The sequence below is a fragment of the Salmo salar genome, chromosome 06, assembly GCF_965601325.2.
Source record: "Salmo salar chromosome 06, fSalSal1, whole genome shotgun sequence".
In the NCBI taxonomy this organism is placed as follows: Eukaryota; Metazoa; Chordata; class Actinopteri; order Salmoniformes; family Salmonidae; genus Salmo; species Salmo salar.
In genome coordinates this window covers 81,093,848-81,114,631 of record NC_138296.1, presented here as the reverse complement: position 1 = coordinate 81,114,631, position 20,784 = coordinate 81,093,848, and the positions used below count along the sequence as shown (strand labels likewise).

General features: G+C 43.7%; 1 protein-coding gene across 1 annotated transcript in view; it reads left to right on the top strand.

The window, feature by feature from the left end:
• Nucleotides 1–19,581, top strand: part of LOC106608101 (kinesin-like protein KIF26B) — a 38,929-nt gene extending 19,348 nt beyond the window's left edge. Inside the window, 11 exon segments of the mRNA XM_082976177.1 lie at nt 859–1,056; nt 4,720–4,723; nt 4,890–5,046; nt 5,241–5,394; nt 7,292–7,798; nt 8,770–8,906; nt 9,342–9,636; nt 9,699–9,966; nt 10,946–11,110; nt 15,459–15,602; nt 16,502–19,581. Coding sequence (XP_082832303.1) covers nt 859–1,056; nt 4,720–4,723; nt 4,890–5,046; nt 5,241–5,394; nt 7,292–7,798; nt 8,770–8,906; nt 9,342–9,636; nt 9,699–9,966; nt 10,946–11,110; nt 15,459–15,602; nt 16,502–16,662 — 2,190 coding nt within the window. The 3' untranslated portion in view covers nt 16,663–19,581.
• Nucleotides 19,582–20,784: the final 1,203 nt, after the last annotated feature.

Sequence of the window (20,784 nt, the reverse complement as noted above, 5' to 3'; positions counted from 1 at the left end):
ACATAAAGTTAATTTCTTTGCAACATTTTTTAAAATGTTTACTCTGCCTAGAAGGCCAGCATCTCGGAGTCGCCTCTTCTTGGTTGACGTTGAGACTGGTGTTTTGCGGGTACTATTTAATGAAGATGCCAGTTAAGGACTTGTGAGGCGTCAGTTTCTCAAACTAGACACGCTAATGTACTTGTCCTCTTGTTCAGTTGTGCACCGGGGCCTCCCACTACTCTTTCTATTCTGGTTAGAGCCAGTTAGCGCTGTTCTGTGAAGGGAGTAGTACACAGCGTTGTACGAGATCTTCAGTTTCTTGGCAATTTCTCACATGGAATAGCCTTCATTTCTCAGAACAAGAATAGACTGACAAGTTTCAGAAGAAAGTTCTTTATTTCTGGCCATTTTGAGCCTGTAAATCATACCCACAAATGCTGATGCTCCAGGTACTCAACTAGTCTAAAGAAGGACAGTTTTATTGCTTCTTTAATCAGAACAACAGTTTTCAGCTGTGCTAACATAACTGCAAAAGGGTTTTCTAATGATCAATTAGCCTTTTAAAATTATAAACTTGGATCAGCTAACCCAGTGTGCCATTGGAACACAGGAGTGATGGTTGCTGATAATGGGCCTATGTAGGCCTATGTAGATATTACATAAAAAAATCTGCCATTTCCAGCTACAATAGCCATTTACAACATTAACAATGTCTACACTGTATTTCTGATCAGTTTGATGTTATTTTAAGGACAAGAAAAATGTATTTTCTTTCAAAAACAAGGACATTTCTAAGTGACCCCACACTTTTGAACGGTAGTGTATATACATTTTAAATCTAAATAATTAAATAAAACATGTCTTCCTTCCCTGCAGCTTAAGCACCTCAGTGTAGTTTCTGTCCCCAACGCTGAGAAAGCTGCTTTTCTCCTGGATGTAGCCAACGCATCACGTCACCGTGCCAACGGCCCGACAAGCAGAACTCGCAGTGACATCACCTCACCATCGTCCTCCTGCAGCGGCTCCCATATGTTCTTTACTCTGCACGTCCAACAGCAGCTCTCAGAGTTCATTGTAGATTGTAGAACTCCTGCACAAACTATGGTTACACCCTATTCCCTATATAGTGCACTGCTTTTGACTAGAAGCCATAGGGCTCTGCTTGAAAGTAGTGCACTACATAGTGAATAGGGTTCCATTTGGGATGCAACCATTAATAACTTTGTATGTTGCTTCATGTGAAGGGTAGGAGTTTTTACTCACCCATGTAGCAACACAGTGTGGTCAAAGACTTAGTAGCTTAGTTGCAGTCACGATCTGGTTACCTAGTACAAACATAGTTATGTTTTTGGGTTATAACATATTTATTAACTTATTTCCGGATATCTTCTAAACTTCTCAACGCCATATGGAGGATCTACTCTGTGCTACCAAATTCGTATGCTAGCTCAGTAGCTAGTTCAAGCTGGCTAACGTTAGCCACTAGCCATGCTAGTATGTAAGTACATTCCAGACCAAGTGTTGGAGGTTGTGAGGTACAATCCACCAATCACGAGAAAGTGTGATGTAAACAAGTAGCAGATAGAGACTTTGTGGCTGTGTTATCTAGTTAAAATGGCTGTTAAAATGGCGCCGAAGAGGATGGCTGATGTTTTACATGCCCATAACCAATTGTGCTATTTTGTCAATTTTTTTGCGTTGTTTGTAACTTATTTTTTAACTTATTTTGTACATAATGTTGCTGCTACCGTCTCTTATGACCGAAAATAACTTCTGAACATCAGAACTGGGATTACTCACCACGAACTGGAAGAAGCTGTTTTCTTTAACGAGTCCGACGAGAAACATATACTGCTCTCCCGTGAACAGGCCCAGATCCCCATCATTTGTGTGAAGAAAAGACGGAGGAAAAGAGGACGCAGATCGGGCTGCCTTTTGAGAATCCCTAGGCGAGCGAGTAAACTCCCACTGCCATCAATTCTACTTGCTAACATGCAATCATTGGAAAATAAAATTGATGACCTACGATTATCCTACCAACGGGACATTAAGAACTGTAATATCTTATGTTTCACAGAGTCGTGGCTGAACGACGACACGGATAACATAGAGCTGGAGGGATTTTCAATTCACCGGCAGAACAGAGAAGCTACGTCTGGTAAAGCGAGGAGTGAGGGTGTGTGTCTTTTTGTCAGTAACAGCTGGTGCAAGATGTCTAATATTAAATAAGTCTCGAGGTATAGCTCGCATGAGGTAGAGTACCTTATGATAAGCTGTAGACCACACTATCTACCAAGAGAGTTCTCGTCTATGTTATTCGTAACCGTCTATTTACCACCACAGACCGATGCTGGCACTGAGACCGCACTCAACCAACTCTATAAGGCCATAAACAAGAAAATGCTCATCCAGAAGTGGTGCTCCTAGTTGCCAGGGACTTTAATGCAGGCAAACATAAATCAGTTTTACCAAATTTTTACCAGCATGTCACATGTGCAACTAGAGGGAAAAAAACTCTAGACCACCTTTACTCCACACACAGAGATGCATACTCTCCCCCACCCTCTATTTGGCAAATCTGACCGTAATTATATCCTCCTGATTCCTGCTTACAAGAAAAAACTAAAGCAAGATGTACAAGTGACTCGCTCAATACGGATGTGGTCAGATGACACAGATGCTACGCTACAGGACTGTTTTGCTAGCACAGACTGGAATATGTTTTGGGATTCATCCAATGACATTGAGAAGTATACCACCTCAGTCATTGTCCCCACAGTGACCGTACGTACATATCCCAACCAGAAGCCATGGGTTACAGGCAACATCCGTATCGAGCTACATGCTAGAGCTGCCGCTTTCAAGATGGATTACCAGGATGTGTACTCAAAGCATGCGTGGACCAACTGGCATGTGTCTTCACTGACATTTTCAACCTCTCACTGAATGAGTCTGCAATTACAACATGTTTCAAGCAGACCGCCATATTCCCTGTGTCCAAGGAAGCGAAGGTAACCTGCCTAAATTATTACCGCCCCGTAGCACTCACGTCGGTAGCCATGAAGTGCTTTGAAAGGCTGGTCATGGCTCACATCAACAGCATCTTCCCGGATACACTAGATACACTCCAGTTTGCATACTGCCCCAACAGATCCACAGATGACGCAATCTCAATCGCACTCCACACTGCCCTTTCCCACCTGGACAAAAGGAATACCTATATGAGAATGCTGTTCATTGACTACAGCTCAGCGTTCAACACCATAGTGCCCACGAAGCTCATCACTAAGCTAAGGACCCTGGGACTAAACAACTCCTTCTGCAACTGGATCCTGGACTTCCTGACGGGCCACCCCCAGGTGGTAAGGGTAGGCAACAACACATCTGTCATGCTGATCCTCAACACCGGGGCCCCTCAGGGGTGTGTACTTAGTCCCCTCCTGTACTCCCTGTTTACCCACGACTGCGTGGCCAAACACGACTCCAACACCATCATTAAGTTTGCTGACGACACAACAGTGGTAGGCCTGATCACCGACAATGATAAGAACTGGCAGTGTGGTGCCAGGACAACAACCTCTCCCTCAATGTGAGCAAGACAAAGGAGCTGATCGTGGACTACAGGAAAAGGCGGGCCGAACAAGCCCCCATTAACATGAACGGGGCTGTAGTGGAGCGGGTCGAAAGTTTCAAGTTCCTTGGTGTCCACATCACCAACGATCTATCAATGTCCAACACACCAATACAGTCGTGAAGAGGGCACAACAAAACCTTTTCCCCCTCAGAAGACTGAAAAGATTTGGCACGGGTCCCCATCGAGAGAATCCTGACCGGTTGCATTACCGCCTGGTGTGGCAACTGCTCGGCGTCTGACCGTAAGGCGCTACAGAGGGTAATCAAATGGCCACCGAACTATTACATTGACCCCCCCCCCGATTTGTTCTGTACACTGCTGCTACTCGCTGTTTATTATCTATGCATAGTCACTTCACCCCTACCTACATGTACAAATGACCTCTAACCTGTACCCCCGCAGACTGACTCGGTACCAGTACCCCCTGTATATAACCTTACCATTGTTATGTTATTGTGTTACTTTTTATAATTTTTTACTTTCGTTTATTTTATAAATATTTTCTTAACTCTTCTTGAACTGCACTGTTGGTTAAGGGCTTGTAAGTAAGCATTTCACGGTAAGGTCTACACTTGTTGTATTCGGTGCATGTGACAAATAAAGTTGGATTTGATTAGTAGGAACCAGTTAGCATGGCAGGCTCTGGTGCCTTCTTGCCGTGGGCTCAAAATTAAAGAGAAAATCATACCTGCTAGCTCTAATTGTGTAGTACCTTGTCGGTTCTCCTTTTTGTTTTGTCAACTTTTTGGTATGTTATCTGTGATGTAGGCAATGGGAGTTTTGTAACTTTTTCCACATTGGCTTAATGCTAGTTAATGGACATCTGGAATCTATCTATTTTGGATTTCCCTGATTCCCGGTGAAGCCGAGAATCAGCTAACGGAGCCATATGGGTCCCAGCTGTTAATCTGTACATCTCTGCATCTCTATACTAATGCAAATCTATATGTTACATGTGTCTACGTTTATGATACATCCCTTTAATGTGTACACATTTAGTTCAGAGACCTTTTTCAAGACAGTAACACGATCTTAATTATTTATTTGTTTGCTCTTTGGTCAGTGACCTGTGCGTAACTTGCACTCTATGTGTCCCCCTACAGACTCGTGAGTAAGCTATTCAACTAATACGCATCTGGAGATTTCATCTTCTGACTGAATAAACTGTACCTAATTTGTTTTCCAAGAATACTTTGAATACTTTGTTCAATTCTCACCTATTCTCTCTGATGATCTCAGTATTTTCCTCCTTTGTTTCCTGTATTTAATTCAGTACCAGGGGGTCATGGCAGATTGATCATGATAGACCTGGCTGACAGTATAAAGGGGACCAGTAGAACCACTGACAGCAGAACTGAACGGCCTGAGTCAGAGCTGGGCAGTGATATCCTGGCCTTAATCAACAATGGAAACAAAAACATCCCTAACAGGTTAGATACGGGAGACTCTAACATTGATTTTATTACAATGCAATGAAACAGGAAATGATGGATTCATGCAGTAGATAATAAAATTGTATGTATAATACTGGTATATACTATAATTGTATTCTTTATGTATAATGTATGACGGTGATGAGGATGTTGTTGATGACGAGGATGGTTTTATTTTGTGCTCACCACAGGGACAATAAAGTGACCATGCTGCTACAGGAGTCTCTGGGTAATATTAACTGTCGTACGACCGTGCTGGCCCATGTGACTGACTTACCAGAACACTGCTCAGAGACACTGTCAACTGTCCAGATCACCTCACGCATTCGTAGGACACAGAAGAAGGCAAAAATATGTAAATGACTGAATTAGAGATTTCTTACCATGGTGCCAATAATGTTGACAAAAGTATTATTCAATTAACCTTGGGTGGCCTAACTCTTAGTAGACAGTAACACAATGTATATATCAATGATGTCGCTCTTGCTGCGGGTGATTCCTTGATCCACCTCTACGCAGACGAAACCATTCTGTATACATCTGGCCCTTTGGACACTGTGTTAACAAACCTCCAAACGAGCTTCAGTGCCATACAACACTCCTTCCGTGGCCTCCAACTGCTCTTAAAACGCTAGTAAACTAAATGCATGCTTTTCAACTGTTCGCTGCCCGCACCCGCCCGCCCGACTAGCATCACTACTCTGGACGGTTCCGACTTAGGTATTTGTAGTTGTCCACATATTCTAGGTGTCTGGCTAGACTGTAAACTCTCCTTCCAGACTCATATGAAACATCTCCAATCCAAAATAAAATTTTGAATCGGCTTTCTATTTCGCAACAAAGCCTCCTTCACTCACGCCGCCAAACTTACCCAAGTAAAATTGACTATCCTACCGATTCTCGACTTCGGTGATGTCATCTACAAAATAGCTTCCAATAATCTACTCAGCAAACTGGATGCAGTCTATCACAGTGCCATCCGTTTTGTTACCAAATCACCTTATACCACCCACTACTGCGACCTGTATGCTCTAGTTGGCTGGCCCTCGCTACATATTCGTTGCCAGACCCACTGACCTCCAGGTCATCTATAAGTCTATGCTTGGTAAAGCTCCGCCTTATCTCAGTTCACTGGTCACGATAACAACACTCACCCGTAGCACGCGCTCCAGGAGGTATTTCTCACTGGTCATCCCCAAAGCTGTCACCTCCTTTGGCCGCCTTTCCTTCCAGTTCTCTGCTGCCAATGACTGGAACGAATTTCAAAAATTGCTGAAGCTGGATACTTATATTTCCCTCACTAGCTTTAAACATCAGCTATCTAAGCAGCTAACCGACCGCTGCAGCTGTACATAACCCATCTGTAAATAGCCCATCCAATCTACCTACCTCATCCCCATGTTTTTATTTACTTTTCTGCTCTTTTGCACACCAGTATTTCTACTTGCACATCATCATCTGCACATCTATCACTCCAGTGTTAATTTGCTAAATTGTAATTACTTCGCTACCATGGCCTATTTATTGCCTTACCTCCTCATGCCATTTGCACACACTGTATATAGAGACTCTCTCTTTTTTCTATTGTGTTATTGACTGTACGCTTGTTTATCCATGTGTAACTCTGTGTTGTTGTTTGTGTTGCTTTGTTTTATCTTTGTCACGTTCGTCGTAAGAAGGAGACCAAGGTGCAGCGTGGTAAGCGTACATCTTACACTTTATTAGATGAACACCGACAAAACAAAGAAAATACAAAAACGAACGTAAAGTTCTGCAGGCTTCAAAGCAGCTATACAAAAACAAGATCCCACAAAAACCCAGTGGGAAAAGGCTGCCTAAATATGATCCCCAATAAGAGACAATGAAAGACTGCCTCTGATTGGGAACCATATCAGGCCAACATAGAAATGCATAATCTAGAATGCCCACCCAAATCACACCCTGACCTAACCAAATAGAGAAATAAAAAGGCTCTCTATGGTCAGGGCATGACAATCTTGGCCAGGTCGCAGTTGTAAATGAGAACTTGTTCTCCACTAGCTTACCTGGTTAAATAAAGGTGAAATAAAATTAAAATAAAATAAAATGTTCTTAACAGTTTAGCAGAAAATGTTTCTGAAGAGGCAAAAATGTATCACTATCACTGATTTTCTCTCTCCCACCAATCAATTACTGAATTATTGATTTCTTACCAGATTTCTCCCTATCCCTCCCCCGCTCTCTACCCCTCTCCCTCCCCCAGCATTCAACAACCTGCTCTCCCAGTGGTAGAAGCCTGACTAGAGAGTGGAGTGGAGGGAACTCCACCAGTGCTGTAGACTCTGACCTCAGTGACCTGCCCCAGCTCAGGCTCAGTGGCGACCTGCTAGATGGCCACTCCAGCAGTGACCAGTCCTGTGACACGGTCATTCACGTCAACCCTGATGGCTCTGTCCAGCAGCCCGGTACGGAGCTGTACCAGCAGGGCCAGCCGGAGTTTACCCCCATCATCCCCTTTCTACACCAGCATAAGGCTGAAGAGGAATCGGAAGCTATGCTTTTTGCTCTACAGCAAGAACTAATGCTGCACCTTCTAAACATCATGCCCAGACCGGAGGGAGAGAGGAAGGAGAATGAGAGCATCATCCAAGAACAACTTTTTCAGAATACAGCAGAAGAAGTGGGCCAGTGTGAGAGGGACTTGAGTCTTAACTGTGACACGTTCGCCAAGCTGCAGGAGCGACTTGGGTGCATCGACAGGAGCGAGACGGTTACCACAACTAAGTCCTCTCCAGTCCCCCAAGATGGCTCAGGCTGACCTGAGACTGGGGAGAATACCCCTTTCTTTAAACCACTGAATATGGATTTGAAGTGTAGTGAGTTTTCCATTGTGGCTGAGAAAGAGAGCTTGGTGACAGATGGCAGTCTTCCTGTCGACAATATTCAGAGAGGACTCTGGTCTGTATGACTGTGAGGATGGCAGTGCAGCCAGCTCCAACGAGGACCAACCACACCCCTGGGGCTCTATCAGTCTACATTCAGTCTGCCAGAGCCTGAGCCAGGGCAACCCCTCTGAGTACAGCTACCTACCACAGCACCGTGAAATCTATTCTCAGATCAGCCCTGTGCCAAACTCACATCCTCCTCTTCCCCTGTCTCTGGAGCCAGCTGGATACCCAGGGAGGTCTGACTGGCTGCAACCCAAGACCAGGACCTCTCCGGCGGTCAAGAGCTCCCCGATATCCCCCTCTCTCTCTCCATCCCTCTTCTCCCCCTCGTCCTCCACCACCTCCTCCTTGGCTACCAGTGTTCCCTTAGGAGAGATGATCCTTCCCCAGCTGTCCACCACAGAGTTAGACCTAAAGGATATGAAGGCTACCATCACAGTGACGGTCTAGCAGCCGTTGGGACAGACGGGTCAGGACGAGCTGGTGTTCAATGCGGCAGAGGAGGTAGGAGCTATCCCATAAGAGGGGACGTTACCACCTGTTTCCTCACCTGTCATGACAGAGTCCTACCTGTTCCCTCTTCCTTAATTACTGCAAAGCTGTCTGGGGACTGTAGTGAAAGCAGCCGGAATACACCAGAGAACTGTAACCCTGGTTACCCTGCAGCTAACCAACACAGAATAGCCAGTCTACCAAGAGGCAGGCATAATATCAACAAGCAGGAGAGCTATAGTCTGATGAGAGAGGAGTATACAAATAAGGAACCAGATGTTACATCATCCACCCCTGGTAGTCCCAGGGTGACCCTGGAGAGGAGGCCATCCTCAGCCAGGCAGGGGATCTGCTCCTGGGCCAGGGAGAGCCTCCCTCTCCCCTTCTCACCAGCTCGGAAGTACAGCCTGGAGCAGCATACCCAGAGACAGAGAACTAGTAACAGTTCTCTCAGCACAGCCAGTAGTTCACCGTTGGAGCCCATGCCATCCACTCTGAGTGTTAGACATGATAGCGGGAAGCTGAAATCCCCTGTAGTGGAAAGCAGTAGGCTGTTCAGTGCTAAACTAGAGCAGATGGCTAGCAGGACCAACTCTTTAGGTAGAATACCACTGGAGTTCCACACTCTGGACCGAGGCAGTAGCCTGTCCTCTGTGAGCTCCAAGGGGTCCAAAAGTTTTGAATGGGAGTCAAACCATCCCACCCTACCCTGGGCCAGCAGGAGCCCAAGGAGGGCCCCTAGGCCCATTCCCTTGACGGATAACAACACCCCCAACACAGCCCATTCTCCCAAAACCAGCAGGTCAACCTTTATAACTGACCCCAACACAACCCTCCAGTCTCCAAGATCCGGCCCGTCTAAGCTCTCTGCAGCAGGGAAACCCGCCCTAATGCCCGCCGGATCTCCATCCCTAGTACCAAGAACCTCAGCTTCTCTCTCAAGGAGCTCCATCAGTCCATCAACAGGAGCACCGGTCTTTCCCCTGATGGGAAGAGTCCTGAGCAAAGTCCACCCTGGTCCACCCAGTCTCTAAGCCATAACCAGACCCGGTCGCCTCAGACCCCACCACCACGCCTTGCACCAAAGTCCCCCGTCCGGGTCATCAACGGGCACATCTTAGAGCTGCTTAGGGGGGCCTCCGGAGGACTACCCCCGGCAGTGGCCGGAGTTACCTGTAGATCGATGGGAGAGGCTCACGCTGATCACCCTGTACCCTCGCCCTATGCCAGGTTGACCGCCCCCGCAGGCCCAATCACCTCAGCGGGCACGCCAGTGATGTCACTAGCGTGTTGAGCGGGGAGCTGCCCCCGGCCATGGGGAAGACAGCGTTATTGACCAATAGGGACAGCATGGTGAGCAGTGGCTATGAGAGCATGGTAAGAGACAGCGAAGCCACAAGGAGCAACACATCCAACAGAGACTCTATCAGCGATAAGAGCTGTTCTATTATCAGTGTGGCCCAGATTGGGAGGAACCCTAAGAGGAGCAGCAGCAATGGTAAGACCTGATCTGGGTAATTCCTTAGTTGAATGCAAGTGAGCAAAACTGGTTGAAATTACGTGATAATTATGTAATTTCAACCAGTTTTGCCAAATGGTCATATTGTAAGTCGTTGTAGATACAAGTGCCTGATTCATGTTTTCTGTTTTGTGCTGTGTTAAAATATCAGGTGTGAGCTGTACACAGGTGCAGATGTGGTAAACAAGGTCCTCTGTGTTAACAATAAAAACACTGATATGTGTGTGACATGCTTTTTCAGTGCTCAGAGAAATAACAACACACTGGCAATAAGGTTACTGAGGGGTCTCTACACCCTTTCCCATGTTCTCACTTCCCGTCATGGATTTAAAAGTATGGGATCGGTGTGACCATTGGAATTCCATGACAAAGTATTTATTTATATTTAACCAGGCAAGACAGTTAAGAACAAATTCTTATTTACAATGACTTCTTACCCCGGCCAAACCCTAACCCGGACGACGCTGGGCCAATTGTGTGCCGCCATATCGGACTCCCAATTACGGCTGGTTGTGATACAGCCTGGAATCGAACTCTATCACTGAGATGCAGTGCCTTAGACCACCATGCCACTCGGGAACCCAAGTATGCAAGTGCACACTTTGGGAAGGGTGGAGAATCGGGACGCAGACAGAAATGGCTGGGGCCAGGGTCCAGGGGCAGAGAGGAACAGGCAAAGCTGAAGCCTTTTTCCTCTATACGGTCTGTTTTTGCTAGGGGCCAGGTAACCGGGCAAGGGATTCACATTTTCACAAAATGACTTTCATCAATGTCGTTTTTTTCCTTAACAGTATTCCACTTTTCGTGTAGCCTCATTTTGTCCAGCTAATAGCCTAACCACTGACAAGCAACACTATGGACTAAACGTTCAAATCCTGTTGCTGCATGATTATTTTTCTGCGACAATACAGGTCCAATTTAGATCTTACATCTGTACTCCATTCTACTTGACCTGTAGGCTCCCACCCGCGGCGTCTCTCCCACGACACGTCCCTGTCTCTCAGGAGGTCAGCCAGTGCCCCCAGATCTCGCTGGATAGAGAGTGACATCCCAGAGGCCTATGAGATCAAGGTGTATGAGATAGACGACGTGGAGAGGCTGCAGAGGAGGAGGAGACACACAGGTGAGGGGACGAGATGTTGGTGTTTAAGGATAGGCTTGGATACATGTTTAGTTTATTAGGGGAAAATCAGGGCTTTCTTGAGTTTGTGTATAAACACATATATAGCCAAACACAACTCAAGCACAATCGCAAACTTACCATGCATTACATGATACTAGCATGTACATAATCTATATGTGCACTACATACAGTGCCTTCAGAAAGTATTCACACTCCTTGACAGTGACAACAATACAACAGACATTCACAACATGAAATAATGAGATCGGTTACAATCTTAAAATCAATAAAAAAGGAGCGGTCATAGTGCAAAACTGCAGCAATAAATATACATTTAATTTCACGTGCAGATTCAAAAAGTGTATGGCCTGTGCGATAAAATAGTTCTTGTATCTGTTGCTATTGAGTTTGGGAAGTCTAAAACAACAACTTGAGGGGAGAAGCGCAAATGGTTGATCAGGCCAGTCTAGGAGGAGAGCTACTGTTAGCTCTCCTCACCACTTGCTTTCTGAATGTCACTGAGAGATGTGCCTATTGCACCCCGATGACCTTGCTGTCCACCTTAACCACCCTGTCCAACCTATTTTTGTTACAAACATTAAGATTGCCAAACCAGGCCACCATTGAGAACATCACTACGGATTCATTAAAACTCCTGTAAAACAGTGTTATTGGCTGTCTTGCTGATCTTAAACAAGTTAATCTTTCTCAGGAAAGAAAAAACTTCTGCTGTCCCTTTTTACAGATGGCATCTGTGTTCTCCTCAAACATCAACTTGTTATCCAGCACTGTTCCCAGGTACTTGAAGGTACTAACCAGCTCCGTGTCCAGCAATAATCAACAACCAATTTGACAGAGCTTGAAGAATCTTTAAAGAATAATGGGCAAATGTTGCACAATCCAGGTGTGGAAACTCTTAGAAACTTACCTAGAAAGACGCATAGCTGTAACTGCTGCCAAAGGTGCTTCTACAACGTATTCTACAAACTAATTATATTTTTCATTTTCAATAAATTAGCAAACATTTCTAAAAACATGTTTTCACTTTGTCATTATGGGGTATTGTGTGTAGGTGGTAGAGAAAACAAATCAATTTAATATTGTAACGATGGGGCGGTGAGTCGGAAGCAGGTGAAACGTTTTAATAAAACCAAACCAAGAACACGACACTATCATAAGGCAGAACGCCGATACACAAGAACAATACCAACTAGTGAGTGAACATGGGAGAGTGACATATAAAGGGGAGGAAATGATGAAGGTAATGGAGTCCAGGTGTGAATCATAATGATTAACAGGTGCGCGAAATGATGAGTGCCAGGTGTGCGTAATGATGAATCCCAGGACCGGTGGTTAGTACTTTGGCGACGTCGTATGCCGGAGGGGAGGAGCAGGATCAGACGTGACAAATACATTTTGGAATTCAGGCTGTAACACAACAAATTGTGGAAAAGTCAAGGGGTATGAATACTTTCTGAAGGCACTGTACATACCGTACATTCATAAATACATAGAATTATGAACTAGCCTTTGAAAATGTACTATTTTCTAATTTAAGGTGAATGTAGTCAGAAGATGTGTCACAAATGGCACCCTATTCCCTACATATACAGTACCAGTCAAAAGTTTGGACACCTACTCATTTAAGGGTTTTTCTTTTCTTTTTACTATTTTCTACATTGTAGAATATTAGTGAAGACATTAAAACTATGAAATAACACATATGGAATCATGTAGTAACCAAAAAAGTGTTAAACAAATCTAAATATATTTTAGATTCTTCAAAGTAGCCACCCTTTGCCTTGATGACAGCTTTGCACACTCTGAATGAGTAAGTATGTCCAGACTTTTGGCTGGTACTGTACTTTATAACCAATTCCACGTGGGAACAATTTGAGGTTTTTAATTGAAATGGTCATAAAATGTGGCTTAGAGGATTTCCATAGATTTTAGGATTTGCCAGACATTTGACAAAGCCTAAACAAAATTAATTGTCACGTACTTAGACATTTTTTTCTGATATTGATTTTTTTAAATTTGTAGCAGACAACAATTCTAGTCATTGAGCAGACTCATAGAGGATATCTCTAGAGTGAGCTGATTCACTCTATAGTCCCTCATCACCAGAGGCAAAATAAAACATTTGCTTACTTCTCCTACAGAGAGGGACATGAAATAGAATAGGATGTTTTGCACAGCCTGGAGGTGTGTTTTGGGTCATTGTCCTGTTGAAAAACAAACGATAGTCCCACTAAACGCAAACCAGATGGAATGGCATTGTAACGGGCGTCGTAAGGATTGAACCAAGGTGCAGCGGGAACGTGTATACTTATCCTCTTTATTAAATCAAAAGAAGGAAAAACAAACAAATCACGTATACAAAACAACAACCGCCACTAAACAGTCATGTCATGTGCACAGACACAAAACAGGAAACAACTACCCACAAATCCCATTACAAAAACACCCCTATACATAGGACCTTCAATCAGAGGCAACGAGGAACAGCTGCCTCCAATTGAAGGTCAATCCAATGAACTAAACGTAGAAATAGATAGACTAGACTGAACATAGAAATACACTAACATAGAACATAGACCAAAAAACCCCGGAACACATAAACCAAACACCCCTCTTACATAAGTACATAGCCCAACAAACCCCGAACCACATAAAACAAACACCCCCTGCCACGTCCTGACCAAACTACAATAACAAATAACCCCTTTACTGGTCAGGACGTGACAGGCATATCGCTGCAGAATGCTGTGGTAGCCATGCTGGTTAAGTGTGCCTTGAATTCTAAATGAATCACTGACAGTGTCACCAGCAAATCACCATCACACCTCCTCCTCCATGCTTCACGGTGGGAACCACACATGCAGAGATCATCCGTTCACCTACTCTGCGTCTCACAAAGACACAGCTGTTGGAACCAAAAACCTCAAATTTGGACTCATCAGACCAAAGGACAGATTTCCACCGGTCTAATGTCCATTGCTCATGTTTCTTAGCCCCAAGCAAGTCTCTTCTTTTTATTGGTGTCCTTTAGTAGTGGTTTCTTTGCAGCAATTTGACCACGAAGGCCTGATTTCATGCTGTCTCCTCTGAACAGTTGATGTTGAGATGTGTCTGTTACTTGAACTCTGTGAAACATTTATTTGGGCTGCAATTTCTGAGGCTGGTAACTCTAATGAACTTAATGAGCTGCAGCAGAGGTAACTCTGGGTCTTTTATTCCTGTGGCCTCATGAGAGCCAGTTTCATCATAGTGCTTGATGGTTTTTGTGACTTACATTTACATTTACATTTAAGTCATTTAGCAGATGCTCTTATCCAGAGCGACTTACAAATTGGTGCATTCACCTTATGATATCCAGTGGAACAACCACTTTACAATAGTACATCTATATCTTTTTTTGGGGGGGGGTTAGAAGGATTACTTTATCCTATCCCAGGTATTCCTTAAAGAGGTGGGGTTTCAGGTGTCTCCGGAAGGTGGTGATTGACTCCCCTGTCCTGGCGTCGTGAGGGAGCTTGTTCCACCATAGGGGTGCCAGAGCAGCGAACAGTTTTGACTGGGCTGAGCGGGAACTGTGCTTCCTCAGAGGTAGGGGGGCCAGCAGGCCAGAGGTGGATGACTTCACGTGAAGAAACTTTAAAAGTTCTTAAACTTTTCCAGATTGACTGACCTTCATGTCTTAAAAGTAATGATGGGCTGTTGTTTCACTTTGCTTATTTGAGCTGTTCTTGCCATAATACTTGGTATTTGACCAAATAGGGCTATTTTCTGTATATCTTGTCATAACACAACTGATTGGCTCAAACGCATTAAGAAGGAAGACGTTCCACAAATGTACAATTAACAGGCACACCTGTTAATTGAAATCCATTCCAGGTGACTACCTCATGAAGCTGGCTGAGAGAATGCCAAGAGTGTGCAAAGCTGTCATCAAGGCAAAGGGTGGCTACTTTGAAGAATCTAAAATGTATTTTGATTTGTTTAACACTTGTTTGTTACTACATGATTCCATGTGTCTTATTTCATAGTTTTGATGTCTCCACTATTATTCAACAATGGAGAAAATAGTAAAAAATTAAGAAAAACCCCGGAATGAGTAGCTGTGTCCACATTTTTGACTGGTACTGTATATGTAGTGAAACGTTTTGACCAGGGCCCATAGCGCTCTGTTCAAAAGTAGTGCACTATGTATTAGGAATAGGGTTCCATTTGGGAGACATCCAGGATACTTAGGTTTGTTGTTGTGAAAAAACTCTGAGTTGAATCAGATATTTAGCCGAAGCTCACCTTGCCCTTAAATGGCTGTGTTGCTGTTAACAGGGGATAGCTTGCTTCAGTGCCAAACTCAAGTTCCTGGAGCACCGTCAGCAGAGGGTGGAGGAGATGAGAGCCAAGTACAACAGCCTGAAGACAGAGCTGGAGCTGGCCAAACAGAACCTCAGGCTGGAGCCAGGGAAATGGAACATGGAGTGTGGGTGTTTTCTGTAGATTCATCAGACATTAATTAACTAGTCAGTTTATTTCTCTTAGCAACTGGACTTACACTACAAGGTGTGTGAACATTCATCTTTTCATTAATGACCAATGCAATAGCAACTGTACAAAACCATTTATCTTGTGGCGTTCTTTTCAGCAGCCATTGCATTGACTCTTGGTATTGTCATAGAATCAGTCTAATAGATAGAATATTCCATCCTACTGTGGCCCAACTTCTTATGACACCAATCCCGTTAACAGTGTCTTGAAAAACGTTTTGGAACACAGCTACCTCTCACGTGAAAGCGCGCCAATGAACTGATGTCCTTCCCTGAGTCAACAACTTCCCAGCCTTCTTGTTCGCTCTCTGTTCATCATAGAAGCCTCAAACAACTTTCTAAAGACTGTTGACCTCAAGTGGAAGCCTTAGGAAGTGCAAAATGAATCCTTAGTCACTGTGTGTTCGATAGGCAATGACTTGGAAAGATTCCACGCATCAGATTTCCACTTCCTGGTAGGATTTTTCTCAGGTTTTTGCCTGCCATATGAGTTCTGTTATACTTACAGACATCATTCAAACAGTTTTAGAAACTTCAGAGTGTTTTCTATCCAAATATACTAATAATATGCATATCCTAGCTTCTGAGTTTGAGTAGGAGGCAGTTTAATATGGGCACGTATTTCATCCGAAAGTGACAATACTGCCCCCTATGCGATTGGTGTTGTAAGAGTAAACACAGCACATTAAACCTCTTCTTCTCTCCTGTGCTTGTCTGGTGTGTTGGTGAGAATATGTAATGTTAGGTGGCTAATATTGATCCTCAGAGGCCTTCCTCGTTCATGTTATTTTGAGATGATGGCTAGAAAAATTAACCTCACGTTGTGTTTGTGTAGTTGACCTGTGGCAGACGTTTGAGGTGGACTCTCTGGAGCACCTGAAAGCCTTGGAGGTTGTCACGGCGAGGCTGGAGAGCAGGGTCAACCTCTGCAATGTCAACGTCATGATGGTCACATGCTTCGATGTTGCCACCAAGCGCCGGCAAGCGAGGAGATGACGTCGGACGGACAGCAGCAAGGACTCATGGTAATTTAGTGTTCATTTTGTGTAATTTTGTTCCCAGTGTTGTTAATAGATGTACAGCGAGAACGCCACGATGGAATACCACCGTCACAGAAAAATTTTGACAATTTTTGTTGGTGCTTATCTGAATTCCTCTTGAAAACATAAACGTTTGCATTTCAACTCCCAGTGTGGACTTCTCATGAAGAAGAGGGAATGAAATCTCGGAAGACCACAGAGCACACTCACTCTGAATGATGTATGTTCTGACTCATGCAGATAAATATTCACTGTTATGCTGATAGATCAGCTCAAGGCACTCCAACACACACTCCAAGTAATCACAATGACTCACTGATACATATACCACAGCTTCACCTGGATCACACACACACACACACACACACACACACACACACACACACACACACACACACACACACACACACACACACACACACACACACACACACACACACACACACACACACACACCAGAGGAGGCTAGTGGGAGGCGCTATAGGAGGACGGGATCATTGGAATGGATGGAATGGAATCAATGGAATGGTACCAAATCCATCAAACACATGGAAACAACATGTTAGACTCCATTCCATTGATCCATTCCAGCCATTACAATGAGCCTGTCCTTCTATACCTCCTCCCAGCAGCCTCCTCTGACACACACTCCATGATGTTTGTTTTATGAATCTTATTTACAGTATCAGCATGTGGTGTGTCAACACTTTATAAGCTACATGTCTTCACATTTCTCTGTATTTATTATGGTATTGGTATGTACTGTGTCCTAAAACGTTCATGCCAAAGTTGAAACTGTTCTACAGTGGTTGTGTACCCCCTTGTGCTTTGTTCATTCAGCTGAGTCGAATGGCTTCGTGTGAGAGCTGATGTGTTATTAATGCCAACACAGACTACTGTTTTAAACACTAGTTGGAGAAGGGTGACAAAACACTACCACAGTAAACTAGAGTAACAGTAGTTTTCCATTGACCCAGGTTTATTTGACAAAAGCAACGTTGCAACTTGTGTAGGGTAACGTGGGGTAACTAGCCCCCCCCCAAGAACAATTGCTGGCACAAAAAAAGCAGAGTTTGCTATTTAAAAAAAAGAGTTATGTGGATGATGGTAATGGTTAGGCAAACAAACTGTAAAGGAAAATAAGTGGCTAGAGTTTACACATTTTTTGTTATTTAATGAAATGTTGTTCATAGAAAAGGGATGTTTTTCCCAAGTACCGGAGTAGTTACCCCACGAAACCTTAATGGAAACGGCAGATAAAGGATGCATTTTCTAAAGATTGACCATGCTTCCATCAACAGTTTTTATGTGAGTAAAGTCACCGCATATAAAAATAATCAGGACAGCTGTGATTGAAACAGAAAGTATGTGTACAATTTTATAAATGGCGACAGACAATTTGTGCGTTCGACATGGTGGGATGTTTTTGTGTCGGTGGTAAAATTAATTAGGCAAGAAATTGAGGTTTTAATGATGGTTATTATATCAATGTATGATAAAGTGTTTCGCCTTTATGTGCAAATATTGATTCAATAACTGTCATATCCAAGTAAACTTGGAGTCACGCGATGATGTGGTGTGTGGTCCTCCCACTACGACTCGGGAAACCATGCAGTTTATTTGGCTACAGATGAAATAAACTACGATGAACTTCACAGGGTGGGGAAAGTGCAAGCTGGTGATGAGCTTGATGCTCCTTTCTAATAAATATCGAGGGTCTTATTCTGGTGACATAATGATCATTGATTGGCTGCCGTTTGACAAATAAAAATGATTTTAGACCATAATAATGTCATCATGTTTGTAGGCTAAACCCGCACTATATCTGCAAGTTGTTGGCTAAAATGCACGTGCCAATACCAGAGTGGGTACATTCATTGTATCAGTGGTCCCCAAACTGTGTGGCGCGTGGGGGGGTCCCCAAACTGTGTGGCGCATGGGGGGTCCCCAAACTGTGTGGCGCGTGGGTGGTCCTCAAACTGTGTGGCGTGTGGGGGGTCCCCAAACTGTGTGGCGTGTGGGTGGTCCTCAAACTGTGTGGCGCGTGGGGGGTCTCCAAACTGTGTGGCGCGTGGGGGGTCCCCAAACTGTGTGGCGCGTGGGGGGTCCCCAAACTGTGTGGCGTGTGGGGGGTTCCCAAACTGTGTGGCGTGTGGGGGGTCCCCAAACTGTGTGGCGCGTGGGGGGTCCCCAAACTGTGTGGAGCGTGCCCTCTAGGGAGGGTGGGGCGTGAGGGGTAGGCAGGCAAAATGAAAAAAATCATAAAAAAGGAAGTCAGTCTTACTGTTGAAAGTTGTACTAATAGAATGCACAAGGTGCCATTTTGAAATTGGGTTTTCCTCTTGTCATATCAGTCATTGTATACTGTACCTTAGAGAGCAATTGATAACTTGCCAGAAATGTCCAGATCAACTAGCCCATGTCAGCTAACGTTTTTTAGCCCACAGATTTTGTTGTAATGTTTGAGTCACTCAAATATCACATGAATGCACATTAGACATGGCAAAATGTATACAATTGAATGATAATGAGCTTTAAAATGGCTAAAAGTTCTTTGTACCCCAAGACAAAATGTGTAGAATTGCAGGAAATAAGCTTTAAACCTGCAACATTTTCTCTCCACCAATGAACAGTGCTTGTGCCCATAGAAATGGCCATAGAATATTCCCCAATGCTGGTAGGGGGGCCTGAATAAAAAAGTTTGGGAACCTGTGCACTATATAATGCAACATTTTTTATGACAAAACCACCAGTAGAGTTGACACTCCAACATACATACACACACACACAAAACACACACACATACATATTGACTACACACACACACACACACACACACACACACACACACACATAGACACTTTCACTCTTCACATATGCTGCTGCTACTCTGTTTATTGTCTATCCTGATTGCCTAATCACTTTTGCCTAGTAACACCTTACCTACATGTACATATTATCTCAATTACTTCAACTACCTCGTACCCCTGCACATTGACTCAGTACTGGTTCTTCTTGTATAAAGCCTCGTTATTGTTTTTATTGTGTTATTATTGCCTTTTTTATTTAGGCGTGACATTTTGATAACCATGTAAAACTCTCTAGGATAAGGTGGCTTTATTCAATATATTCGCCTGTATTTAACATCCAAAAATAAAGTGCTAATTAGTTGCTAATGTGGCAATCAGAAACAACTACTGTACAAATGCCATGCCGATCTGGATTAGACTGCCGAATTGAGGCAAAGGACAGAATCTCAGGATTAACTTTCTAATGTTAGCTAAATTTAGTAATGAATAATTGGCAACATTTCTTTAAATGGACAATTTTGTGAACTGTCTTGTGCAAGTTTTAAATTGACACAATACCTGTTAGCAAAGATGTCAGCTAGAGATGATGTGCAGGAGCTTGCAGGGATTTGTAGTCTTGCATGATGTCTATTTTGGTGCTAATTAGCATTTTTGAATCTGAGAGTAAATAAAGCCAAATATATTAATAAAAGTCACCTTGTCCGAGAGATATTTACATGGTTATCAAAAAATCATGCCAGGGTAAGCCTACATGAAACACAGTCCTTATTTTTAGTGTTTCAAATATACCCTATGGAAAAAATGGTGGAAAAACGATTGGAACCATTTCCATGTTTGAACGCTAGGTTTTATGGGTATTAAGACCTCCTTTTGTGGTGCTCTATTGTATTTGCGGAATGTGATTAGATTTTTAGCAAAAAGCAATTTCTCAAGCAAGAATTTTGCTAGGACTGTCTGGGAGTGGTCTGAGCGGGAAACTGAAAACTAGCTTTATTGGCAGAGAGGTTTGGAACTATCTTTCTTATTGGTCAAATAACTAATTTACCGCCTGGTGATGACACCAGGCAGGCCAAAAGGCCATCCCACCAAAACAGGCTGAAATTCCAGGCGTCTTTTCAAACAGCTCTTAAACCAAAAGGGTATTATCATAATTTTCACAATTTCACAATATTATTCCAACCTGTTAGTGTGGATATATAGATAAAACACAGGAACATCGGTTTTTGGCAGGGCTGGGCCTTTAAGGTACATTATTGTAACATGATGCA